The sequence below is a fragment of the Marmota flaviventris genome, chromosome 19 (genome assembly GCF_047511675.1).
Source record: "Marmota flaviventris isolate mMarFla1 chromosome 19, mMarFla1.hap1, whole genome shotgun sequence".
In the NCBI taxonomy this organism is placed as follows: domain Eukaryota; kingdom Metazoa; phylum Chordata; class Mammalia; order Rodentia; family Sciuridae; genus Marmota; species Marmota flaviventris.
Genome location: NC_092516.1, coordinates 38,767,123 through 38,795,093, shown reverse-complemented (window position 1 = coordinate 38,795,093; position 27,971 = coordinate 38,767,123). Strand labels below are relative to the sequence as shown.

The 27,971-nt window shown below is 47.2% G+C and overlaps 1 protein-coding gene across 1 annotated transcript; it reads right to left on the bottom strand.

Annotated features, from left to right (window-relative positions):
• Nucleotides 1-757: 757 nt before the first annotated feature.
• Nucleotides 758-10,864, bottom strand: Zfand2a (zinc finger AN1-type containing 2A). Its single transcript, XM_027922793.2, has 7 exons — nt 10,628-10,864; nt 9,245-9,330; nt 8,400-8,494; nt 5,772-5,903; nt 2,861-2,988; nt 2,094-2,156; nt 758-1,832 (listed from the first exon to the last, which is right to left on the bottom strand). The coding sequence occupies exons 2-7, from the start codon at nt 9,297-9,299 to the stop codon at nt 1,817-1,819; spliced, it is 489 nt and encodes a 162-aa protein (XP_027778594.1). The 5' UTR covers nt 9,300-9,330; nt 10,628-10,864; the 3' UTR covers nt 758-1,816.
• Nucleotides 10,865-27,971: the final 17,107 nt, after the last annotated feature.

Genomic DNA, 27,971 nt, shown 5'->3' with positions numbered 1-27,971 from the left:
GCCTTATTGTGAATTAGCATCCACATATTAGAGAAAACGTTTGGCCTTTGGTTTTGTGGGATTGGCTTATTTTGCTTAGCATGATATTCTCCAACTCCAACCATTTACTGGCAAATGCCATAATTTTACTCTTATTTAAAGCTGAGTAATATTCCACTGAGTATATATATATACCACATTTTCTTTATCCATTCGTCTATTGAGGGACACCTAGATTGGTTCCACAGTTTAGCTATTGTGAATTGAGCTGCTAAAACATTGATGTGGCTGTGTCACTGCAGTATGCTGGTTTTAAGTCCTTTGGGTATAAACCAAGGAGTGGGATAGCTGGATCAAATGGTGGTTCCATTCCCAATTTTCTGAGGAATCTCCATTCTGCTTTCCATAGAGGTTACACCAACTTGCAGTCCCACTAGCAGTGTATGATTTTCTCATCACATCTTCAAACTTAGAGTTGATTTTTGTGCAGGGTGAGAGAGAGAGGTTTAATTTCATCTTATTACATATGGATTTCCAGTTTGGCCAGCACCATTTGTTGGATAGGCTATCTTTTCTCCAGTGAATGTTTTTGGCACCTTTGTCTAGTATGACATGACTATATTTATGTGGATTTGTCTCTGTGTCCTCTGTTCTTGTATCTGTAATGTTTTGTCTTTAGTTTGGATGCTCAGGAATAGCACTGTCCAATGGCAGTGTAACACAAGCCACCTACCTAAGTTTTTAAATTTCAAGTAGCCTCAAACAAATCAAAAACAGATGAAATTAATCTTCATGTTTTATTAATCAATCATACCTAAGACATCATTTCAACATGTAAACAATGTTTTTAAAATTACAGTTACATTTTAATATTGTCTTCAAATCCTGGTGTGCTTTGGTTCTCAATCTGGATACACCTTAATGTGAACATTGAGTTTTCAACAGTGATTTGTATTTAGATTTCACAAGACTTAATTCTACAGCACATGCTTAGCATGTGCAAGACTGTGCATTAAACCTCTACCCCCCACCCCCAGCCAAATCTGCAGTTACAAAATCGGTTCACATACACAACATACATCAAGGTTTTCTAACAACTGAACTGGGTGGTTCTTAAGCTTAAAAGTTTAGCTCCTTCCGCCTCAAAATCATAAAACTAGCCCCTATAACCTCCAGTACTCAAAGAAGCCCTCTGCCTGCATCATGGTTTTAAATTGCTTCTGGAAGTTTCTATCACTTCAATACCAGACACTGCTAGCATTTTATGACTTTTTTCTTGCAGTTGACAGCAAACCCAGGTACAAATAAGCCGTCTACAGGCTAGGTATCATCTGGTTTAAGAAGTCAGCTGTGGCAGACAGCATGCTCTCCCTCAAGACCAGTCCGGCCCAGATACATTCTCTCATGGACTGAGGGCCATCTGGACAAGGACCCTTAATAATGTATCCTGCTTCCTAGGTCCAGACAGACACCTCTTTACAGAAGCCACACGGGCAAGACCCAGACTTATGGTCAGCTGTCTGTCGTTTACATGCTGGAAACTTTCCAAAGACTGGATCTTGAACCAGTTCACTGCCCATACAATACAGCTTACTCAGATCTCGCTTTTGAAGTCACCAAATTTTGTTGCTGTGGTGACATAACCTGCCTTGGAGCATCAATCTCTCTCTGATTGTTTATTTTGCCAAACAATTTGAATGCTTTATTGGAAATGTTTAATAAAGTTTGACTGCTTGACCTGGGATGAAAAAAGATACGAGTACATTAGTCATCTACAAAGTTAACTGTATATGGAATGATTTCAGGTGCAGCGCCAACACCAGATACTCGCGTGTTGTCATTTGGTTTTCCACCTAGAAGAGAACAGAAAGAACCGACTATATTATATGCCTCCTGATTACCTCAAAGTGGTTGATCTTTCAAAAGAGTCTTGGATCCCAAGTAAGATGTCCCAGAAGCAGTTATGCTATGGCCTGCTGTGACCTAGAAGGGACTGTGCTTATAACTTGGGACTCAAGTTCACCTTCCTGGGGAAGCATGCCAGGTCACAGGGTTGGCTGTAGTTGTACTACAACTATTCGACATAGAACCACACCCAAGATAAACATACTGACCTGAGTCGCTGGGCCAGCCAACTGGAGGACGGCTTAGACTCAGAAGCACTGGTTGCTGAGCACCTAGGGAGAGGTGAGACATGTGTTCAGCCCTTCTCGTTCACCAGGCTCAGGCATGGACAACACAGGGAGCACTGGAGCGCAACGGAGAGCAACAACACTCCCCTTTCATTCAACAGCAAGTGCGGCCCAAGGCTGCTGTGGAGAAAGGTGCTAGCACTATGGGGTGAACAGTGTCCCCCAAACACCTGCTGAAGCCCTAACCCCTGGGGCCTCAGAATGTGACCTCATTCAGAGACAGGGTCTTCACAAGGTGAGCAAGTTCAGGAGAGGCTGAAAGAGTGGGTCCACATGACCTCCTCACAAAAAGTGGAAGACGGGACCCAGCTGCTCACAGGGGAACACCCCAGGAAGACAAGAGATCTCAGTGATGCATCCCCATGTCTAGGCTCACCAGAGACTGCGGCAAATCAAGAGAAGCTGGGGGAGGCCTGGAACAGATCAGCCCTCTGCCCTCAGCCAGAGCTGGCGTGCCCATCTCTATTTTGGCCTTCCAGCCTCCAGACAGGTGAAAAGAATAAACTCCTATTGTTGAGGCCACAAAGTCACAAGAAACTAATGTAGCTAGCTTCCTACTTTAACTAGGATCCAATTTTATCACAGCCCCCAAGTGTACAATGGATGCTTCAGCTCAGCAACTTGTCCCCCACTCCACCCCAGGGTTCAAGCTGGTTTTCCTCCTGCCTCGCCCAGGTGCCTCTCCTCACCTGGCTCTGCAGCTGTGGTCCAGCGGGTGTCTGTGCTGAATGCAGAAGCTGCCTTGGCACTGTGCACAAGCCAGCGGCACCATCTCCTTCTTTTTACATCCTTCTTTTGAGCATCGGTACGTGAAGACCTGGGAGAGAAAAGCAATTCTGTGAGCAGGGCTTCAACAGCCCCCAGCAGCACCACGCACTCAACTAGAAACAGGTCTCGGCCACGTGGATGAAGACACCCAGGTCCTAGGGAGACACCTTAGTGTCAGGTGGAAAGACAAACATAGATTAAGGAATTGGCAAAACTGGGGATCAGGTGAAGATGGCCAGAAGCTGTCCCCAGAAGACTAGGAAGAAAAGACCAAAGGAGGAAAGGAGGCCAAGCAACTGCTCTTGGGAGCACTGGGTCAGCAGAGGCTGTCCCCACCAGGGGCCTGGGTGGAATGCCTATATCCTCCACACCTACTGATCACTGTGTTTATTTTTAAAGGAGGGACAAGTGTTAATACTTTTGACTGCCTGTGAATTAAGAAGGTAACTGAAGGGGAGGATTCCAGCAGCCTGAGAGCAGCCTCTGGTAAAGAGGGGCAGGCAGGCAGCTTGAGGGCCATGCAGCAGGCACCTGTAGAGGTCCCATCTGCAAAGGCAGGCACAGCAGTGCCAGTGCAGGAGGGGCGGGGGAGACGGGGGGGGGGTAATTCTGAGCTCCTTTCCCGATTTGGGAGAGGTCGGTGGGGTGGAGATGAGGCCTGCAGTGGGTGCACAGCCACAGGGGAGTGACCAGGAGAGGAACGGGGCCGCAACATGCTTCTGCTTCCATATACAGGGTTTTGTGTGAAGACAAAGGAATGCAAATTCCATTTCTTTGTGTTTAAAATTGAAAACAGTAAGCAAGAGCTAAAGGGCTTTACATATACTTATGATAGTGTAATTGTGAGGTATTTAGTGAAATGTACTGTTTTACACAGTTGTTAACTACAAATCAGGGTCTATACCTAGAAACTGATTAAAGTGAGACAAATGCCAATCATTTCCCTAGAAGACACACCTAGAAGAAAATACTTATTTGGAGAACAGCAAAACAGGGTGGGGCCATGCACCCAAGAAAGCAGGTGCATGAAAACCACCTGAATGAGCCTCCTGGGGAGGAAAGGTATACAGCCAGCCAGCCCAGACTGGGGGGTGGCCTGCAGTCCAGGGGTCAGGCAGCCTGGAGAAGGCTCAATGAAGCCAGCCTCTTCACCCCCTCCCTGGCGAAGGAGCAGATCCCTACAGAGGTTGGTTCTGCCCTTCCTGAAATACTAGAGAATTGACAGAGAGGTTTTCGGAAAGGGATAAACCCACAAGAGCAAAGAAAGTAGTGACAGATTTGGCAGGAAGAAAAGATCAGCTGTCAGCTAGGAGGAGACCATGGAGAAACCCTACTCATGGGACAAAACCCCAGGAACTGGGGCAGTGGGACCACAACACAGTGGCTGTGGGCCTGTTTAGAAGCAGACCCTACAACCTCTCCCACAGACGAGGGTTGAGGGGGGCTGGGGGCCTGGGGAGTGCAGCATGGGGAGGAGGACAGGGAAGGAGGGGAGAGCAATAGTAGGTTGAGGTGCCACTCAGACCCTGGGCTCCTAGGACTCTGGAGGCCATGAGCACATCCTCCAGGCAACTCGAGGGACACCGCTGGGGAATCCCATTAGCCCAAAGAAAAACTGAAAGACTTGGACCTCAGGGGCTTCCTGAGGGAGTGGACCAGGAAGATGCCCAAGATGAAGGCTGAGTCCATTCTGAACTTTCTGAGCAGCCTGCTCCAGAGCAGACACTTGAGAACACTTACTGTGACACGCAGAAAGGGCAGGTAAGGAAGCACAGTCTAAGGACAGATCCAACAGGAGGAACCTATCAGGGCTCCTGCGCCAAAGTACCAGGAATCCAGACAGAAGAAAGGAGAGAATGGAAACCAGAGACCAAAAGAACATTCCAGAACCATGGGGATGGAGTTTCCAGTGGGAGGGTCCACTCTGTACCCAGCATAGAGAAGATCCTTCAAGATGCTGGGGAAAAACTGGGTCAGGGTGGAAACTGGCCCCCAGAGGGTCAGGGAGGGGAAAAGCTCAGCACGTGGGCTCTCAGGGCTGTTGTCGTCCAAATAACAGAGGCCTAGACGCCACCCAAGCACCTCCAACTGCACTGGGAGGACAGAGCCAGAAGGAAATGTGTGCACAAATGACAGAAGAGCAGATAAGGGCTACATCCTCAGTATACAATGCAGTACACAGATAACAGATAAAACTAAAGAGCAAGCAAGACAGGTCCGGGTGGAACAGTCATGAGCAGAAAAAGCAGTTAGCACATATAAGCAAGCAGGACCTGTGAACGTGAACACCTGCCCGGGGAACAGGGCCTGCTGTCATTCCCACACACTTCCCCTAAGGGAGCAGATAAAAAGCTTCAATAAAAATACTGATGCTACCAAACCAAGAACACAATGTCTAGAGCTGGGGACATGGCTCAGTGGTAAAGCTTGCCTAGCAGTGCAAAGTCCTAGGTTTCATCCCCAACACCGTAAACAATTAAAACACTGAATGTCTGAATTTTATAACCTTTTACCTGCTCCTAGGAGCTTAGAAAATAAATGTGCAATAATTACATTAACTGAGTGGTTCTACTCATTAACTCCTCATCAGAAACTCTAGTTTATTCCTGTAAGTGAAGAAGGCTCTAACCTAGAAGCCCTTGTGTTTAGGAACTATTTCCATAACTCAAAACTCAGGGCATTCACAACACAAGAAAACAATCATTTATCACTAAGGGATTTATGTTGCACATAAATCATGAGGACTAATTTTTCACAGTTGGAAAACTGATCTTCCCCTTAAGGAAAAACCAACATTCTCATGTCACAGACTGACCCAAAACTTGTCCTTACCTTCTCTTTCTTCTTCCCAGGATGATACGCACAGTCTCTGTCAATGTGCTCTCCCACCACCACATCTGGTATCTCTCCCCTTTTTACAGGGATGGGGACATTGCAAAGTGGACACACAGGGACCTTGACATCCTAAAGATAAAGAATGTGAGATAACAGCTGAGATCCACACAAGGAAAAGGTGAAGCACAAGCAGAGCAACTAACTGGCATCCTGACCACTACTGAGAACCGGGCACTGCTGGACAGCAGGTTAACAGGCAGCCCTGGAGCCAGAGGGCCAGCTGCCTCCTGGGGAGTCGAGTTGAATCCAAACAAAGGACTATCAACCAACTGTGGAAAGAATCCTCCCTGAGTAAGAGGATCAGGGAGGAAGCTGGGGAGATCAAATGGGGTCTCAGGACAGCAAGGCTGTGTGTCCAGCACGTCCCCGTGAGAGGACCTGCCCTACATCTTCAGAGCAGAGATGATAGGAGAAAACACTAAGCAAAAGATCTTCCAGCTCACTTCAGGTGTGCACCACTTCTGTGATCCTTTGTAAAGCCTTCCCACATAGCTTTACATGTCCTCATCAGTGAATAGAGGACACACACTGAGGCAGAATGCTCGACCCATAATCACCATTGCTGATTGCAAGCCCAAGGCAGCAAGGGATCTGGAGGAATGCATCCAGCAGCTGATTGCCCAGGATGGTTAAACCCTAAACCAGGTCAGGCATGGTGGAGCACACCTGTAATTCTAGTGACTCAGGAGACCGAGGCAGGAGGATCCCAAGTTGGAGGCCAGCCTCAGCAATTTAGCACAGCCCTAAGCAACTTAGTGAGAACCCGTCTAAAAATAAAAAATAAAAAGAGCAATTGGGTGTGGTGACACACCTATATCCCAGCAGCCTAGGAGGCTGAAGCAGGAGGATCACAAGTTCAAAGCTAGTCTCACCAATTTAGCAAGGCTCTGAGCAACTTTGGGCTGGGGACATGGCTCCATGGTTAAGCAGCCCTGGGTTCAAACCCCAGTACCAAAAAAATTAACAAATAAATAAAAAGGGCTGGGGATGTGTGGCTCAATGGTAAAGTACTCCTGTGTTAAATCCCCAATACCAAAAAAAAAAACAAAAACCAAAAAACCCTGAGCCAGGACAGGAATTGAGGGAATGGATCATGAGAAAAATGAGGTGGCAGTTACATCAGACAGGTGGCAATAATCAAACTTCGGGGCTTGCAGTCTGTGGGTGGAGCTGAAAGTCTCAGGTGTTCCTCAGTTGGCAAGTCTGCTGGCATTACCAGGTGACTGTCAGCCAGACTCCTCCCACAGGGGGACCTGGGAAGACCCAGTTGACACATGAACAGGATAGCTGGTCTAGTCATCAGGGCCTGGTAAACACAGGAGGTGAGTCACTCTCCCACCGGCCTTGATGACCCAGAGAGGGCGGAGGGGCCAATCCTGTTCAAAGCAGGTGATTCTAAGTTACCCACACTCCATCTGCCACCAGGGTGAAGTGGCAGAGTTCACTGAAACCAACTGTTAACCACCCAGAAACAAAGTGACCACAGGCTGGAAACCACCTGAAAAGCCAAACTCAGAAGTCCGAAGCCCACAGATGACTGTGAGTTTCTATCGTGTACTATTTGAAACACCTAAAAATATAAGAAGGCTGCAGGAGCCCAGATGAATAAGCACCTTTCACACCTTCCTGATTAGACTGCACGTCAAGCTCTGAAACAGCCCCTATGCCCATGAAAACATAGCTGTGTTCTCTTGGTGCAATGGATCAAAGGAACCACGAACTTTAAGGTGAAAAGTGGGCTCTGAAAATGAGGTTGTGTGTATAAAAGTTAAGGCAGCTGCAGCTGGGCCAAGAGGGAGGAAAGTTTCCCTGAAGCCTCCAAGATCAGATAGAGCACTGCAGTCTGCCTCCCAGGCACAAAAAAAAGACACCATATGGGAAGAACATGCTTTCAAGACGGACTGTGATGGCTTCCAACCACAGGGCTCCTACTGACATTCCAACTATACCAAAAGACTTATCACCTACTGATGACCCCCTTGCAACCAATCTAGTAGAACTTTATGCACAAAAAGATTCAGCATCCATCTAAATCTATTCCAAACAACTTGTGTAGCCAGTAGGGCTAAATGGAAATTATTCACAACAGGTTATTTCACCTCATCTCACTGTCCCTCTTCCTCCTTTAAAAGCCAAGTCCTCCTACCTTGAGGGGGCACTGGGTTGGTTGCTAATCAACTTATCTCCTGATTTGCAAACCTACCCTATGCCTAGACAAACACCATCCTTGCATTTATTTTAACCTTGTTTATAGTCTGTGGTTCACAGCCACAACAATTTGATTCCAAAAGTCCTAAAAAATAAAATCTCAGAAACTTTAGAGCTGTACTGTCCAGCAGAACTTTCTGTCATACTGGAAACACTCCTTACCTGTGCTGTTCAATACAGAGGTCACAGGCCACATGTGGTCACTGAACACTTGAAATATGGCTGGTGCAGTTAACTGATTTTAAACTTTATTTAATTTTCCTTAAGTGGCCACCTGTAGCTAGTGTCTGCTATAATGGACAGTGAAGCTTTAGACAGTACAGATTAGAACCTTCTGAACAGAGTGTGATGAATTACCTTCTTGAATGCAAAAGGACACTTATGGCCAGCATAGGTAAAATGATCTTTACAGAAATCTTGGTTACATGCATCACACTTTAGTGGAAGAAAATCTAAAAAATATAAACAAAATGGTAAAGACTTCTAAGGATTAGAACAAAATAATTATAGCTCATAGTAAGCAGGTACTTACCTACATTAAGAGTTTCGTGCCTATGACATAAATATATCTATAAGCTATCACGTGAGAAAACAACTTTAGAGTTTTGCATTTAACAACATCAAATGACATTTAAGGATCTATCAGGCTCTTTTAAGAGAGATCCCATTTCAAGCGGCATCACAATTATTTTATTTTTTGGTACCAGGGATTAAACCCAGGGGTACTTAACCACTGAGCCACATCTCTAGTCCTTTTTTGGTTTTTATTTTAAGGCGGGGTCTCACTAAGTTGCTGAGGCTGGCTTTGAACTTGTGACCTTCCTGCTTCAACCTCCTGAGCCACTGAAATTGCAGGCCTGCGCAGCCTAGTCCAGGGCATCACAGTTATTTTAGCAGCAAACTTATATCCACTTGATGCTGGCATATAAAGATACTCAGTAATAATGTTGAATAGAACCTACACCTTGCTAGAGTCCCAATACCGATAAGCCATAAAGAATTATCAAGTAATCAAGAGGGGCCATGGGGCACACCTGTAATTCCAGCTATTTGCAAGACTGATGTAGAGGATGGCAAGTATGAGGTCAGTCTGGGCAACAAAGCAAGACCCCCATCTCAAAAAACAAAAACAAAACAAGACACACAAAACAGCCAACAAAATACCATTTTCTATTAAAAAATAAGCTCTTAAAAGTGCTTACCTAGTTGCTTGCAAGTCTTTTCTGAACAATGCTTCCCCAAATCAGGAAACTCCATTATGAAAAGTGTTAAAAATGCAGTCAATCACCTAGGAGAATCAGAAATTAGGAGAGAAATGAAGGCTTTTAGTTAGTCTCCAGGATTTATAAGGTCAGCTACTAAAAGCAAATAGACATCCTCTTAGGGAGCACTAAATGTCCAAGTCATCCTGGGCCCTTGCGCAAGACTGAAGTATCACAAATTCTTGTTGACTTTCAGCTAAAAGAAAAACTGGAGTTTTAGCACCAATACCAGCCTCAGAACCAACCCCATGAGCAGAGACAGGGTGCTTTTTAGTCCTTTTAATCCCTAGTTTATGAAGCTCACCAGACTTTGGGTTTTCACTAAACCACCTTTCAATTCATGCTGAAAGGAGCTTCTCATGTTCAATGCACACAGCTGCCGGGAAAATTACAGTCCTGATAGACTTTAAGTCACAATTTCACTTACTGAATATACTTGTTGACATAAACAAAACTCTGTTACTAGGTACTAAATCACATTAGCTGACTACACTATCCAGAGAAGATTTAACTCTGTCCCTTGTCTCCCTTTCTCTCCCTGATGCATTGACTTTTACTTTGAGCTTATTCCTTAATGACATAACTAGCCCAGAGTTGATCAGGGTACCAGCCCTTAACTCACCATGAAAAACAGGTAGATAACCATGAAGTTGCTGCACAGGAGAGAGGACTTAAGTCTACAAAGGGGTCCAGAGGACCCTTCCATGACCTGCATCCACCCAACTTCTCACAGCTCTTGTCCCTCCCAGAATTCAAATTACCAGGATATTCTTCCAGATTTTACCATCAGCTCTCTCCACTCTCCTGGAGCCCCCTCTTAAGCTGTCCTGTGCCTGGAAGGTTCTTGTCCCTGCTCAGCCCTTTGGGACCTCTGTTTAAAATGCCATATTCTCTAAAGGGTTATCTCTAACACTCTTGCCAACTCCTATCTAGGTGAAACGCCCTCTATTCTTCCTTCCCAAACCACTACAGTTCCCAAGGGCACGTTCGTGTTGATTTTGCTCATCCTTTACCGATGGGCTTGACACAGTGAACACAGACCAGGTGTCCCAGGATTTTTTGTTGCCGTTATTCAGACTCGTGATCAGAACCCGATCTCGATTCCAAAATGATTTATTTTTGATCACTGCACTGGTCTGAGGATGCCTGGACGGGGGAGGAGGGGATCACTGTGCTGTGAAGCCTTGTTCCTCCTGGCTGGGGCTGACAAAAAGGAAACGCAAGCACCGCTGGAGGGTTGGTTTAGGAACCCCACTCGGGCTCTGGCCCAGCCCCCTATGTACCCCGGGCAGGCCCCGACCCCTTACTGGCCCATCCCGGTACCTGGATCTCGTCGGGGATCAGGGCAGCTGGGGCCAGTAGGTGATGGCGGAGACAGAAAAACGGTGACGTTGTCCGTGGCCAGCCAGGAGGATCAAGGTAGCAAGAAGGATAACACCGGGAAACACTCCAGGGTGCCCAAGGCCCATCGGCTTCCACCCGGAGAACAACATCGCCGCGCCCCACAATCGTGTCCATTTATCCGCAGCTGCCGCGACCGTGAGCCGCCCAGCCCGGGCGTTCCCGGCGCGCCCTGACGACGTCACTCGCGGGCCAGCCAATCCCGCCGCGCTACGACGACGTCAGCGGCCATCGGGGCAACCCCATTGGCCGGCGCACTCCCCGCTCTCCGCCTTCCTTCTCGAACAGTCTCGCCGCGTCTAGCGGTGCGCGGCTGAGTCACCGTGAGGCGGCGGGCGCAGCTGGGTCTGGGGCCTAGTTGCGGGCGGTGGCCAGGTCGGCCTCGGGAACCTGGGTTCGGCAGATCGTCGGTGGCGCCTAAGCCTCCGTTTCCAGCTGGCATGGCTTGGCAGTGATACCGAATTCTGGGGAAGAAAGCTGGAAATGGCGAACGCCCGCCTGGAGTCCGGATTTCAGCATTTCGCCAGGCTTCCTACATTGTATCCTGTCCTCTCGACAAATACAAATATATATGTGCACACACACACACACACCACATATATATATCTGTGTTTGTATAGATGTATAGATATGGTTCCTTCTTAGAAGTTGCATTCTATAAAGACCCAGCAAACAGAAGAGCTGAGGAGTGACTCAGCAATACTCTGAGGAAATACAGTCATGTCTCCCTGAGCCCATTGTTAAAACTGTGTGTGTGTGTGTGTGTGTGTGTGTGTGTGTGTGGAAGGACACTTCATTTAACATATATGGTTGATTGATTAGCAGTGGGCTCGGGACCAGCATCCTGGGAACATGTGGTCCTGTCTCTGTGGCATGAGGCTTCTGGAAAGAGATGTCCTTCTTAAAAAATAATACCCATCAGGACATGGCCCTCTTCTACACGCACTTGGAAATTTTAGCTCTTGTAATGCCAGATTCATAGGACCCCAATAGACTTCCAGGAACTGAATCCAATGCAAGCATACAAGAGTCTTTATTGCAAGCTCGAGCCTGGACTCACAACTGTTCTGGACTCAGGGGTTCCAGGGAGTGAGTACTGGTCCTTTGTTCAGTGAGATATTATAAGTTTTGGGGGGGATACTCTATGCCTCACAACATCACACAGCAAATCATTCCATGCTGCAGGAAAATCAAACAACAACTCTTAACATTGATTAGCACATTCACTGGCGGGAACAAGTTGGGTGGCAGTGATTGGTTAGTACAAGAGGGGGAATTCCTTTGAACTGATTGGTTTAGGCCACGAGGGGTGTACATCCTAAACTACATGGTTTCCCAACATGTTATCAACCACCATAAACTACTGGGGGTCATCTGGCATCTCAGGTTATTTTCCCTTTTTCATGCTGATTGGTGGTTGCTAGGGGGTTGCTATGGGTCTTCACCTAGCCTAACTGAGTCAGGGACACCTGGTGCCTCAGATGTCTCCTGTTATTTGCAGACAAACAACTCAGCAGGATGGGTATGTGCTTAGGAGTGCTCTGTGGGTTTTTCCCAGGACAAGGGTCACGCCCCTTTCCTTAGGACAGGCTTTGAGGTATAAGCTGGTTTCTCAAAAATGGAGTCACATCAGTTTCTCACTCTCTTGCTGATCTGAGGGCTGACTAAGCTAGAGCCAAATCAAGTTGCTGATGTGGCAGAGCAAGAAGGAAGGACCTAGGTTGCTGATGACATTGTTGAGTGCTAAACAACGGTGGTTGCCTCTTTAACAGGAGATAAACATGTTCATGTTGTCCAAGGCATCCAGGGTGGTGTTTTCTAGTATTTGCAGTCAGAAGGATTCTTAATGTGTAGTGAAGAAAGGTTATTTCAGCTTAGTACATACCAGCTATGAGATGTGGAAGGTTAGCCAACAATTGGTTACATGAGTGTGTAACTAGGATGAGAGGTCTAGCTTCAGGAAATAGTAAAAAATCATCAACATAAATATATGACTGTGCGCTTAAGTATTGATGAGATTTCTTAGGGAAAGGGGTGCTTATGGAGAACAGTCCAGGCACAAAGCCATGGGAAAACCAATATTCAAAGATCAAAGGAAGATGAACCAGCCCGGCAATGGAGAATGATCCACTAAAGAACTTAGGAGGGAAATAAGAAGGGAGTGAAAGTCAAGGAAAAGTGCTTTCTAGAAGGAAAATCAATGAACTGCCCAGAGTGAGATGAGGATGGATAGGGTCTGTTGGATTTAGGCAGGGAGGTGACCAGTACCTGGAGAATAATCTTAGAGGGGAAAGCAGGAGTCAGACTGAAATGAGGTGGAGAGTGAGGATGAGGTGGGAACATAGCTGGGTGTCAGGCATAGCTGCACACCTAAGGAAAGTTGGATGTTTGTCCCCATCCAGCTTGGATAAACAGGAGAGACTGCCCACTGCCACTTTTCTGCTTTGGATGCATGGTCAATATTGCTTTTACTTTTATAATTCATATCCTTCACAAATATTTTATTGGGTACTTGCTGTGCACACCCCATTAGGCCTCAAGAAACAAGATAATGCTGCATCCCTGTTTCTTCCTAGGAGCTTACAGTCTTGGACAGTAAGTATGTTGTAGGGACAGACGAGACAAGGCACTGAAGACAGCAGGAAATAGATTTATTTGGCTGCAGCCAGGCTCAGAGGGCACAGCTTTTGCTGTAATCAATCAATCCCCTGAACCCCAAGTTGAGGTAGTTTTAGAATTTTATACCCAGCATGTAAGTGGAGGGGCTCAGTAGTTCACAGTCTGCACAAGTTCACATAAAAGCAGTTGTTTCTTTCACTGTTCTGGGCAAGTTAACTCTTCAAGGACAACACCTGAGAAGTGGAGAGCTTCTTCTCCCCTTTCTTTCCTCCCCCTGCCGGCTGTTACTCTGGAGCCCAATTGGTAACTTCTCTTATCTTAGAAATGTAGACATCTCTGTGAAGCCCAGCTCAATGCCAGAGGCCTTGTTTACACATTTCTACAGACTACTCTACTGGATAAATGTTTGTGAAAAACTAGCAAGGGGATGTCCAGAACCTGGAGTGACAATTTCTTGCAGGCTAGTAGCAAATAAAATAGGGCAACATGAAAATAGGAAGCTTATCTACATTAAACTCTTTTGTAGAGACTCTTTTGCTGACAGTCCTAAAATCAGCCATGGTGAAGATTTCTGGAGAAGCCCAGTTCAGATTTTTTTTTTGTGGAGGAGAGGGTGCCACTATAAGTAAACACTATGCTTATCAGGTCGCAGGGCAGAGACTGTCATCATGAATTCAGAGAGTAACTTCCCAGAGCAGGCCTGGTAACGTTGGACAGAGTATCTAAGGTTTCACAAAGGAGGATGATCTGGTGGGCCTCAAAGATGGAAATTGGACTAGGTAAGGGAACTGGGGGAGACTGCTGAAGCCAAGGTTATATCAGCCTGGACTCCTGATGACAAGTGACAAGAACCCAACTCAAAACAGAATTTTCCAAAAGGGGAATACTGGCTCCTAAATTTCAGATGCACTTGGATCCAAGAACTTCAGTGAGGTCCTTTGGTATCCTCGCCTCTGAGCATCTCCCCCAAAGTCTGTGTCAAGTCCACAAGGGACTCTTTTATGTTTTCTTGAGTCATGTTTGGAGTGACTACTCAGGAGCCTATCTGAGACACTTCAAGAATGAAAATTGGATGCCATTGATGCTTTGGGTGGAACAATAGACATAAACTGGGACTCTCCTGAGAAAGGATGTAATGTCACAGTACTCTTCAGTCAATTTGATGTGGACACTGATGTTGGCCCTGCTAGAATCACATAATACAGCGGGGAGGTAGTGCTTTGAAGTATAGTGCCACTGATAGATGAAGGAGGGCTTGGTGGATGGGGGATGGGAGGAAGAGGGACAGGAATGCCGGAATAACAAAATATAGTTGTCTATATCAGTAGTGAGTTGGCAGTTCAGGGATGGAGAGATAAAAAGATTAAAAAATAAAGTGCAAATTTTGAGATCAAGATACCTAGATAAAGTTGAGACCTAGAATGTGAAGCAGAGAAGTCTGAGCTCATTTGATTGATTGGTTTTGGAGACAGATTGTTGTTCAATAACGTGGTCTGTAAGACTGACGTTTGGGGAGAGAAATCAGAGTGAATTGCAGGATGTTTGGGGCAGGTTTGGAGGAGCTGACTGTTAATGTAGTCCATGTTGCTGAGGAAACCAGTGAGGTGGAGGTTGAAGGTGGGGCAGGGGTTCAGGGAGCAGTTAGGAAACAAGTCAGCAGAACTTCTCGTCTGTGGGGCATGAGGGACCGAGAGTGGGGAAAGCCCAGATTCAGGCTTGGAGAACAGAACTGGCAAGGCTAGGGAGGTGACAGCGGGCCATGTTAACAAGATAATGTAGGTCTGTCTGAGGCCATGTTGGATTTTGAAGAAGTTGTAAGAATAGGAAAGACACAGAACTAGAATTGGGATAATCTTTAAAACCAAAACAACAGATGAAGTCTCTAGAAAGAGATTAAGACAGTCAGAACTGAGCCTGAGGACGTCTGCAGGGGAGGGTGGGAGGAAGAGGAGACAGAAGAGAATCCTAAGAGACAAGGAAAGGAGGCGGGTGACTGTCGTGGGGGGGGTGACCAGCAGGTAAGTGACCAAAGTGGACAATACTCTGCTGAAATCATGAGAGAGGAGAACTGAAAACCCTTAAGAAGTTTGGCCAGAAGGTTTTTATGACTTCAGGGAAAGTCATTTCCTTAGTGATATAGTGCCCAGGACGGGCTGGGTTACTCTGTGTGATCCCAGCATCAAAGATTCCGTGGCTGGAAATGCCCATGCTCTGTTCTTGCTCAACTCTGCTCGTGCCTCCCTCCAGTGCCTGGGATGGTGGAAACGCTGCTCAGAGAGCACTGCTGGCAGCCTTGGCTCTAGAGGCCTCAGCTTTCACAGTGGCTTCTACTCACAGCTCAATGGCCACTGGCACATGGTCCTAGTCCTAGTGTGTGCCCAGAAGGGGAGGACTGGCAATACTTGTTGAACATGAAAAATGATTAACCACGTAGGGTGGCAGTCAAGGTCAGATTAGGGCTGAAGGAGGGGTCAATGGTGGAATATGTTCCTTTCATTCTGGGTCATGGCATCTGCTCTGTCTTGGTGACACTTTCTTGGAATTAGACTATAAGGCCCCTGAGGACAATAAGTGTACGTGATGCTGATGCACTTTAAGTGGCAAAAATAGGTGGCATCAGGGCTTTACCACAAGGACTTGGGGGAGAACAATAAGACCAGAAGTGTCTCAGGCAGCCTCAAAATGAAGCAGTATGTCACTTTAAATTCTGAGTGGCTGCCTATGTGCTTGCAGATTATAGCTCATAATGAATGTAGGGAGACCATAAACTGCTCAGCTTCATGTTCCTCCTGGAATCCTTCCTGAAGCACTTGCTTCCTAATGAACAGAGTCTTGCTTCCTGCTGGGCGAGTGGGCTGTAGAAGTCCTTCGTTTTCTGCTGGATGCGTTCCTCCGCTACAGTCCTGGGCTCCAGCGCAGTGAATCTGACAGTCACTAAGGGGGACATGATACTTGGAGTAAAAACTGCCAACAGAAATCAAACTCTGGATTGCCCCGGACATGTGATGCAGAGCATAAATATTTCATAGACACAAAGACAGCTAGAGTTTTTAATTCCAGAAAATAATTATAAGATAAACTACAGGAGATGCAGAGTATGATTTGCCTCATGATACATTTGTAAGTAAGCCCCGTGGAATAAAAAATAAACTGCCCAGGTTCCCAAGCGAGTGGGAAGCAGCTGAACAGAATAGAGATGACCTAACATACTCTTGTTCCATCTCTTAATTTTGTGCTGTGATGTTATCCAGCATATGGGACCCCTTTTATGGCAGAATCGGGGTCACGTGACACCCGCTCACTCCATCTTTTGATAATAAGCCAGTGCAAGGACTTGTATTTCAATATCTTTCTAAATATTGTCAGAAAAGACCTGTCTTGGAAAACCCTTTGTTTAATGCCTCTCGGGTTCCCAGCAATGCAGGACCTGTGTCTGTCTGTTGTGAATGATTGTCCGTACAGATTTCTGCTTGTAACTTGAAATGCAAACACAGAATGAGAAAAGAGAAAAATGATCTGGCATTGAGAATGTGGTAAAGACACTAACCTTCACAAGAAGTTTTTTAACCTCCCTTGGAAGAATTCCTTTATTGACGCCAAGCAGCCGAGACTGTGTGTAGATTTCCTTTACCCTCAGGTATCACACACTTTCCATGTGCACCTGGCTCCCTGATCTATGAGACAGATCCAAACGCTCTCTGCCCAAGAGAACCTCTGGCCCCATAGGTGGTCAGAGTCAGAGGCCTCCAGAAAAGACACTTGGTCCCTTGCAGACTGAGCTGTGGCTGGTATATCTCAGGAGTCAGTGACAATTGAGGACAAGCAGGAGACATGTAGGGCTATCTAGGAGCTTGGCAGTAAATTGCACCTGAGTGAAAAAACTGGAAAATCTAAAAAATCCAGTCTAGTTAGCAGTGTGGCACCTCTGCTGGATTCTTAACTTTCAAAGATACTGTCATCAGAGGAAGTGGGGTCTCACCTTCTGTCAATCTCAGATGATTTTGATGTGAACAGGTGAACAGCACAGTGGCCTTTGTCTGAGAGAAAACATCATTTTTACTTATTTTTAAGGCCTAGGGTTGAAAACACACCCAGCTGTTGTCTTAGAGTAGAGCAGCCAGGGCGACAAATGGCATAATGGGCATGAGATTGGATTCTTCCTGATTTTCTTCCATACTTTTCTAAGTAGACATGAAAGCACGCTGTGAGCTGTCAGCATTCACCTGAAACTCTAAACCCCAGTGAGGCGGCTGCAAACCTCTTGGTTCACAGAACTGTTGACATGCAGAATGTGATCCGTGTGGTTGATGTGCCGATGATTATCTGAAATGGGAAGGTAGGAAATGGCACTTTGTTTTAAATTTAAATCTCTGTGCTGCATTTATTGGGAGAAATAGGAAAATCATTTTGGACCAACTTGGGATATTTGTGGCCACCCCTTTTGCCTTTGTAAGTGACAGGCAGATACTCTTGCCATGGCTTGGGAAGCTTTTAGCCTTTTTCCACCAAGTGATTATACTCACACTATATGATTTACAACATTGACACATCAAAAATATCATTCTTAGCTGGGCATGGGGGTGCAAGCCTGAAATCCCAGCTGCTTGGAGGAGAAGGATCACAAGTTCAAAGCCAGCCTCGAAATTTAGTGAGACCTTGTCTCAAAATAAAAATTTTAAAAGGGCTGGGGTGTAGCTCAGTGGTCCAATGCTTGCCTAGTATGTGCGAGTCCCTGGGTTGCATCCCCAGCCCTGAACCCAAACAAAACAAAACAAAAAAATGTCATTCTTGGTTTCCAATGCGTTTCTCTTCTGAGCTCTGCTGGTCCCTGCTTCAGGATTCCAGGCGCCCCTCCCTGAGGACATGGGATAAAGAATCACAATGTGAAGTCCTCAGTTTGTTCCCAACTTTGTTTTGGATCCCGGGTGGGTTCTGAATAAGTAATATTCATCCCATTTCCCAGTGACTCCATGTGTGTTCCCGGCCAGGCCCCTCTGCTACCCTTCCAATGTCTACATTAAATATTGAAGCCCTGGGCCCTGGTAGCTCCATTCTGATGCAGCAGCAGAGTTTTCGTGGAATAACTCCCACTGGTTGGCTGCTAGGAGTGTTCATTATTTTAATCTATGCATATTGGCTAGGATTGCAACATTGTTTCTTTTCTCCACCAATATTAGTTTGAAATTGAGAGAGAATCGATTCTCATGCCTCCCGCCCAGAGGAGAAGGACTTATTAAATCTGGCTGCCACACCTAATGGTGGCGCTCACTCCACAGTCTTCAGGTGCACCTTGCCCTCTGGGCCCTGGGAGGCGGTTCCATGGAGTTTGCAAGGCTTGGGGAATACCTGCTTCAAGCAAGGCGCTTTGCTGAATGCTGGGCTGAGTGGGGGGAGCAAAGGATTATAGCTTCTAAGCGGCCTGGAGAATGAGAACATGTATGTTGAAGAAAAATAAAAAGTAAAGGCAGCTTAGATCAAAGCAGTGCCTAGCGCAGGTGGGAGAGTTTGGGAGACAGCTGACAGAAGAGATCTGCAGGAAGGAAGACATGTTTCTGGCGTAGCTGGGGAAGCTGTTCCCAGGAATTGTGTGGGGCAGGATGGGTAATGAGCAGCATAGAGAGGATGGGGGTCCTCCAAAGATTTCCAGGCTCTGCAGTGAGCCAGGCAAGGATGGCTGGTCAGCACCCCTGCTGTGAGCACTAGCATTAGTCTTTGAGGGAAATGAAATGCCCAACAGTTTATTCTAGAGTCAGACTTTCAAATGAAGGGTCCCATCTTCAGGTTTCTCTGAGTGACTCAGTTCATCTCAGGATTGCTTACACACACCGTGTTCTCTCTGGCCCACGAATCATCTTTCCGCTGCTGAGAGTCAAACCCCAGGCCAGCCAGAGCCAGGTTGGTTTGGCTGTTCCAAAAGCACTATGGTTAGATCTAGAGAGTTCTGCTGGAAGGGGAGGAGTGAGCTTGTGCCCATAAGGGAGGGCAGCAGGAGGCAGGTGCAGACCTCCTAGGCAGCAGCCCCTGCCAGCCCTCATCCCACAGCGTGGTGGCTCCCTTGACTGGGCTTTGGAAAGGACTCCCGTGTCCTCTCTGCCAATGACTGTAACTACAAAAGCAGACGCTAATTGTGGCAATAAATTAGCAGGCCCTGGCCAGTGGGTGTCTGGGTCACAGGCAGAAAGGAGCAACAGACTCCTTTCAGTTGCTCTGCTCTCCTCCCCCAGCTCCTCCCCCCTCCTCAGCTGTCCACTGCTGGCCGAGCAGAGGCAAAGCCCAGTGCTTGACAGCAGCTTCTCTAATTCCTCTGTAGCTCTTGGCAAGTGTTCAGCTGGCCAGCACTTGGACTCTGTCAGGCAGAAGACACCCTTGCTTAGGGAGGCCAGTGCTATGTCTTCCACGCGTCAGGGTCCACCTGGATGTCCAGCAGATCTGTGAAAAGACTCTGTCCTGTGAGCACAGTGGCACTCACAGGACACTGGTCCACTTTTAGCAGCCGCTGGCAATCTTGCTGCTGAAGCATGAGATCAAACCAACTGTGGCGGGTAGGGGTGTCACAAAGGAGGTGCTTTCCCATCTCCCCCGGCTTCAGTTAGGAATTTGGTCCTAAGGGCTCTGAGTTGAGCTGAAGAATAACAGAATCTGTCATCCTGTACTACTTTTTTTTTTGTTTTGCTTTGTTTTTGAGATGGGTCTCCCTGTGCTGCCTAGGGGCCCTTGAACTCTTGGGCTCAAGCGATCCTCCTGCCTCAGCCTCCTGAGTAGCCAGCCGGGACCGCAGGCATGCATCACCATGCCCAGCACCTGTGCCACTTCCTTTAGATGAGCAAGTGGACCAAGGGCTGAGCCCAGTCCTTCCTGGGCTCCCATGAGAAAGAGCCAAGCCCTTCCCTTCCAATATCTCTAGGCCTTTTATGCTCCTCCAGAGAGGGCAGCACAGGACCTGCTGAAAACCTTTGCCCACCGGCTGTGAGTGTGAAGCGACAGAGCACCACAAGCATGAAGTTTGACAGGGTGACGTGACTGCTGTCCTCTCTGTGTGCAGCCACCCCTGGAGAGGCCTGAAACATATGAGGGCTGTCACTGTCAGCAATGGAGAGTTGGACTGCATCCGGTTCTTCGTCCTGTTCTCCATCCAGAGTTCCTCTGTCTAAGGGCCTGTTAGCAGATCCAGGTCACGAGGTCGGGTGATGAGGCCATTTGGATTCATGTGGCTCAACACACTCCCCATCCTGCTCAGCAGCCGTCCTGTCAGACCTCTTGCCTGCCCTGGGCCCTCCCTCGCCATGCTTAACTCCCGTCTTCTCTCTGGGAACCCGGAGAGCTCAATAGCGCAGTGCTGCCTGGGTATCACATCATTTGTGGTTGGCAGGGCATGCCAAGCGCCTCCCATCAGCTGGCTCAGAACAGTCATTAGAACCCCTGGGATGGAGATCCATTCCTGTTAAGTCCAAGGAGGGATGAGGACAGAGGATGGCAGGACAACTAAGTAGGTGCGTAAAGAACCCAGCAATGTAGCTTTTACAAGATGTAAACAGACCCAGGAACGAGGAGAATGGAGCTCAATAAAAACAGGCACGAACAAGGTAAATGAGTAATTATGCCTCTGTCGCTTTGGGAGCAGAGCCCTGTGACAGCGCTGCGCCTTCCTAACCCTGTGAATCCAGGGATCAGCGTTGGCGGGATTCAGCCTTCATGAGCTGGGTACACAACACATTGAGATTGAACGTCCTGCTCACGGGGACCCATCCCTTCCCATTTGCCTGATGTCCTCCTTCAGGGTAAAGGCATAAAACACGCTTAAGTTCTTTACCTTCTCCCCTTCAGTAATAATTGGCAGTTACTCAGCTCCCGCGGGTGGCATAAATAACCCCTGGAGACCAGGCTACTGTCATTAGAAAGTACTGGTTTTAGCTGGATTTGAGCTAATGCAAACTTGTAGACATGGTGAAGAATGTCATGGTGTGCCCTCACACAGTCACCCTACTCTGCCCTAACTTGTCACCCAGTGGAAAGGCCAATTTGTTCTATGACTGAGCAGATGGAGGCCAGGAGTCCCCTTACCCTTGGGGATATGTTCCAGGACCCCCAGCAGATGCCTGAAACCAGGGGTAATGCCAATCCTAAACCCTAAACATGTTTCCCCCCATGTATGTGATAAAGCTTAATTCATAAATGAGGCACCAGAAGAGATACCAGTAATAGCAAATAATAAGATAGAACAATTATAACAATATGCTGCAATAACAGGCAAATGTGCTTACCATCTCTCAATAGCTTATTGAAACATGGCTGTCCACAATAAATTTGTTGGTCAATATGTCCTTTCGGTACTTAGAAAAAAATATGACCAATATTTGCTTCTCAGAAAAATATATGTGTATCTTTTTTCTTTCTTCTTCTCCTCCTCCTCCCCCCCCCTCCTCCTCCCCCCTCCTCCTCCTCCTCCTCCTCCTCCTCCTCCTCCTTCTTCTTCTTCTTATCCTGGGGATTAGACTCAGGGATGCTCTACCACTGAGACACTTTCCCAGCCCCCAGCCCCTTTTTTGACACAGGGTTTCACTAAATTGCCCAGGATGGCCTTGAACTTGTGATGCTCCTACCTCAGCCTCTGGAGTCTCTGGGATTACACGTGTGTGCCACAGTGCCCAGCTCACCATTTCACTTAAAGGATGCACATTATGATTTCTCTTTGACTTACTGAATTACCAGCATCACAACTGTTATGTTTTAATAAGTAAAATTAGGATAACTTCCAACACAAGCATCGTAATACTATGCAGTAAACTAAGATGGCTACGCAGTGACTGCTGGGTGGGTAGTGTATAGATGTGCTGGACAAAGGCATGAGTCACGTCCTGGGCAGGATGGAGTGGACAGGAAGAGAATTCACCATGCTACTCCAAACATGATGCAATTTTGTTTTTGTTCTTGTTTTTTATTTATTTATTTTTATTTGCTGGGGGGTCAGTATGCAACTCTTAACCCTTGTGAATTTTTTATTTCTGGGATTTTCCATTCAATATTTTTGGACTTCTGTGGACCTCAAGTGACTAGAACTTTGGAAATTGAAACTCTGGCTAAAGAGGACGACTATATGTGTGTTTATGTGTGGTGCCCAGGACCAAGTCATGAGACTGATTAGCTGGGGGTGGGAGGAGTGACACTCTCTGACTCCTGGAGCATTATTGAGAATGTATATATATATATATATATATATATATATATATATATATATATATACACACACACACATACCATGACAGGAAAGCAACTCCGTGTGCAACTGTTGGTCACTTGATAAGGCATGAAATTTATATAGGCTCATGCCTGTGATCCCAGTGCCTCAGGAAGCGAAGATTGCAAGTTCAAAGCTAGCTTCAGCAACTTAGTGAGCCCTAAGCAACTTAGTGATACCCTGTCTCAAAATAAAAAACAAAAAGGGCTGGTGATGTGGTTCAGCTATAAAAGCACATCAGGGTTTAATCCCCAGTGCCAAAAAAACAAAAACCAAAAAATTTTTAAAAGCAACAGCTCAAGGTGTTAATGATGTGTTGGACAACAGGATTCTGGACCTTTTTAATCTTGCAAAACTAAAACTCTGGCTCCATTAAGTGACTCCACATTGCCCCTCCCACCAGCCCCTGATAAAGACCAATCTTCTCTGTTTCTCAAAGTCGTTGAGACAGCTCACATGAGTGAAATCATGCTGCGTTTGTTTCTTTGTGACTTGTTTATTTCACTTAGCATAATGTCTTTGAAGTTTTCATTCATATTTTATCATGTGACAAGATTTTCTTCCTTTTTTTTTTCTTTTCTTTTGTTTTTGGTACCAGGGATTGAACCCAGGGGCGCTTTACCACTAAGCCATATCCCCAGCTCTTTGTTATATTTTATTTTGATACAGGGTCTAACTGAGTTGCTTAGGGCCTTACTAAATTGCTGAGGCTGCCTTTAAATTCATGGTCCTCCTGCCTCAGTCTCCTGAGCCTCTGGGATTACAGGCGTGCACCACTGCACCCATAGATTTCCTTCTTTTTGAAGGCTGAGTAATACTCCATTGTACATAGGTCATATTTTGTTTACCCATTCATCCTTGGTGGAAACGTGGTTGCTTGCATGTCTAGGCTGTTGTGGATGCTGTTGTAGATGCTGTCGTGAACATGGGGGTATGAGATCACAATTGCTTGTTTTTTTTTTACAGAAAAGCCCCGACCTTCCAAATAAGAGCTTTCTTAAACATTAATGTTCTGTTACTAGATTTTGTGCCACTAATATTTTAAGCATCCTTTTGGAGGCAGTGTGTTGCTCATTTTAGATGAACAGGAGACTTTCTTCTATGAGGTTCAGGAATAGAACACGCCATTCAAAGCTACCACCTTTTAAATTCTCAATGGCTGTGAAAATGGAAATGAATTCTGGTGCAAACAGAAAAATAAGCTTTGAAGTCAGGAGAGGCGATGGAAAGAAAAGCGAGGTTTCCTGGTGTTGCACCTGCTCCTGTCCCTGAGGTGATCATCCTCAGGGAGGATGACGGCAACAAAGGCTGGGAGAGGTCACATCAAAATCAGGCCTGGAGACAGTCCCCAGCTCAGTGGCCAGACCCAGTGGCCTGGAGGGGCCCTGCACTCAGCTTACAACCCCCCCGCCCCAGGTAGCCAGTTGCAGGCCATCTTGGTCAGAGAGTAAATGGAAGCTCCATCTGCCCCAGTGAGGGCTCACAGGATGTGCTGGGAAGCATGACCCACGAACTCCCCTCTCAGATTTCCCTGACCCCACACCCTGAGTCTCCTGCCTCACTTCTAGGCCCCGGCCAGAAATTAGTGCCTGAACAGCCTTGGTTGGCAAGCAGCTTGTTCACACAGGACGGGTGAGTTTGAATCAGATGGATAGAGACATTCTGCCCAGGCCATGTCAGCCTGCCCTAGGAAACTGACTGATCTGCACTCAACATACCACCCTCAGCTACGCAGAAAAGCAAAAAAGAGTCGGGAGCAGTGGGCTCACCTGTAATCCCAGGTGCTCAGGAGGCAGGGCAGGAGCATCGCAGGTTCAAGGCAGGCCTGGGCAACTTAGGAAGACCCTGCCTTAAAATAAAAAATAAAAAGGACTGGGGATGTAACTCAGTGGTAGAGTGCTCCTGGATGGATGGATGGACGGATGGATGGATGGATAGATAGATAGACAGAGAGAGTAAAAGAGAAATGGATGCATGTGAATCCGAGCCCAAATCCTCACTGATTGCTCTCTCCTGTTTTCCCTTCTGTCCCCTGTGCTTCCTGAAAACTGAACTATAACGAAATGCAACATTTCTGGACCCCTCGGCAGGCATGCTGCTCTCCCACACACTAGCATGGGGCAGGCTGGAGTTCTGATTAGAGACTCACTAGTGCTTTAATGAAGAATCCCCTGATGCAGAGCAGGAAGGACCCAGGTGGTTTTGGGAGGTCATAACTACCCCCATTGACTCTAGTTAGCCACACTGAACTTCCAACATCCCCTGACTTGACACCCACGTGTAGTCCTGCTGCGTCTGGAAGATCACCACTTCTTCTATTTAGCAAAACTTTCCTAAAACGGCCTCACTTCCATTACTGTGCTTGTATTAGTCTTGGATATTCCAGGACTTATGGGCCGCTGACCAGTCTAGTAATATGGTGTCCTTTCACCTGAGAGTTTGAACAGGGTTATTCAATAATATCTACCACTCAGTCGTCACTGACTCAAGCCTAAGGCATGCCAAATTCCCTCAGTCTCCCAGAGTACCAGCTACAAGCTTGTTTCTTTATGTCCCATGGCCAGATGGTCCTATGTCCCATCAGTCTCTCTGCCAGGGCCAAGACAAGCTTGTGTCTCTAAGGAGCTAGTCCCCTGTTCCTGCAGGCCAGTGCCTTCCATAACATGTCCCCGGCCCACTGCCACCCCTCGGCAGTAAAGAAAGCTTCTCCTCTAAAGAGGGGTCACACAGGACTCTGTGTCTAAGGCTCAAAGCTACGGCCATGTGCCTCCAACAGAGGTGCCAGCTGCTCTTCCAGCAGGAAAGCAGAGTCGCTCCTAGTACATGCTGACTCCGTCAGGAGGGGCTGCTGATCTCTCCAGAGGTCCTTCAGCCACTGGTCCTTCCGAGAGGGATGCTGAGCTGGAGACTCAGCGCTGGTCTTGCTGCAGGAGGCTGGACCTGGGGCAGCAGCGGTGACTTGCTTAGCTCTGGCTCTTGGTCCCGCACAGCCTCGCTCTTGCTCCACGTCAGTGCTGCTCATTGTGCCAGCTCTGGGGTGGGCAGCATCACAGCTTCCTGCTCACTTTGGGTGTCCTCTGTGGTAGGCACTATCAGGCAGTGACACATGCTGGTAACGTGACTGGGAGAGGTGCTGGTGTCCCCAGGTAGCTAGTACCCACCACGACAGCCTGCTGGAGGCTGTCCCAGATGCAGCCCCTCCACCTTGGGATGGGTGACTGTGGGCCACCTGACCCGTGACCTGCTGGAATGGGTCCAGCAGGAATCCACCCATGAAGGAAACTGTAAGCTGCATGGTCACTTCGTGTCCTGTGGCCAGATGCTCCTCAGTCTTGTCTTTGCCAGGGCCAATTAGCATTCCCAGAGCTATTGGGAGGTTCTCTGCTGCAGATGTCCAGGGGGTGGGGCCAGACAGATCTCCTTCTAGAATCCTGGGCGTCTACACGGATTCTTCCATGGGGGCTGTCGTGAATATAAGGGGCTGTTGTCTAAAGAAGGTCTTTTCCCTGAAGACCAGTTCTGAAGGCCTGCCACTCAACTGCGATGGCTGCATGCACCACAACCTGCATCTGTGCAGACCGTCCTGCTGTGGCCTCACTCAAAGATGGCAGCCTTTGGTGTCACTTAGTAGATGGAAATAAGCATTGCTCCCAAGAACAATATGTGCTGCCTCTGGACCCTGAGGTGCCCAAGATTAAACAATCTCCGAAAGTCTCTCCAGCATGGTGGTTCTCTGAATCTTCACAGGGTTCCTCTCCCACCCTCTGGAAAGCATGTATTTCAGCAAAGCCTTCAATGTACTTGCCACGTCTTGTTTGTCTGTTCCTAGCAACAGTGTGTCTTCGATACAGTGGACCAGTGTGATGTTCTGCAACAATGTCCAGATGTTCCTGGTCCCTCCCTATTTTACAAGTGGGGAAGTGGGGGGCTGGGCTTGTGGCTCAGTGGTAGAGTGTTCCCCTAGCATGTGCGAGGCACTGGGTTCAATCTTCAGCACCACATAAAAATAAAATAAAGGTTATTGCGTCCATCTACAACTAAAATATATATATATATATATATATATATATATATATATATATATATATATTGTTTAAAAACTGGGGAAGTGAACACAACCTTGCAGTAAAACTCTGAATGCACCTGTCTTCCTCCCCTGTGACTGTGAACAGCTCTGAGCACCTTGCAGAAAGGGGTGGAGAGGAATGTTCTGGCAAATTGACGGCCAGCACTGTGTACCTGAGCTGCAAGAATCTGCTCTAGAGAAGAGCATCTGCATCAGAGCTTCTATCTGGCTAGGTCTGCCGTGTTCACTATCATATTTCCAATTGGTCTTGCTTCTGTGGAGCCAGAACAAATTATTTCAATAAGGGTACGATGGGGACCACCCCTACGCCCTTGTACTTGAAACCCTTAAGGGTAGCAGCAATCGCTGCTGATATCCCAGGGAAGGGCTTGTTGTTCTCACTTGTTTCTCTTGGAACCAGGAAGGTGGAGGCAGGTGCTGCAGTTTCAAAGGCTACTTCATGGCCTTTTCCACTATGATAGTCCCCACACAGCAAGGAACCAGCATGAAGCTTCTCCCAGGCACCAAACCTGTCCCCGATTATATAGTTAAGAAAATGGCCACTGGTTGGGACCACACAATCCACTGGACAGGGTGAGGCTTTTGATCCCCAGATATGAACACTGACCTGGACTCATTGTCCAACAGTGCTTGAAATGTCTGGGAAAATCTCCTTTCCTTGATGCAGGGTGGCCTGAGGGGGAGCATTTTGCTGTAGGAAAGGTCCAGGAACCATGGATTCTCGTGACAGTTATCTTTATTTTATTTTATTATTTTATTTTTGTATGAAGAATTGAACCCAGGGGAGCTTTACCACTGAACTACATCCTCAGCCCTTTTAATTGTAAGACAGGGTCTCGATAAGTTGCTTAGGGCTTCCCTGAGTTGCTGAGGCTGGCCTCCAACTTTCAATCCTCCTCAGCCTCCCAAGCTCCTGGGATTAGAGGCCTGCACCATCACGCCCAGCTCGTTTGCTATTCTGCTTTTAGTGCAGCGTGCTCTGGGCCCCAGATCCTGGTGCCATAACTTGGCTAGGTCTCCCAGCTCCCTCGGGGGATGGTCTTTCTCTTCCCTAGCCAGCCCAGCCCTTCCTTGACTGGGGTTAGGTTGTGATTTGAGCCTAGTTATTGACCAGATAGCGAGGAGGGAGGAGCAGATTGCTTCTGGATTCCCAGAATATCCAGGGGCCTGGGGTCCAAAGATTTTTTTGTGTGCATTAACCTAGCTGTCTCCAACTCAAGTTTTAAAGTCCCACTCCTTCCCAGTCAGGGCCCTGACCTTGGCACAGGAGACCAGCTGAGGCTGAGAATTCAACCTTTTCTGGGCTCTTCTGTCTTTATCATTGA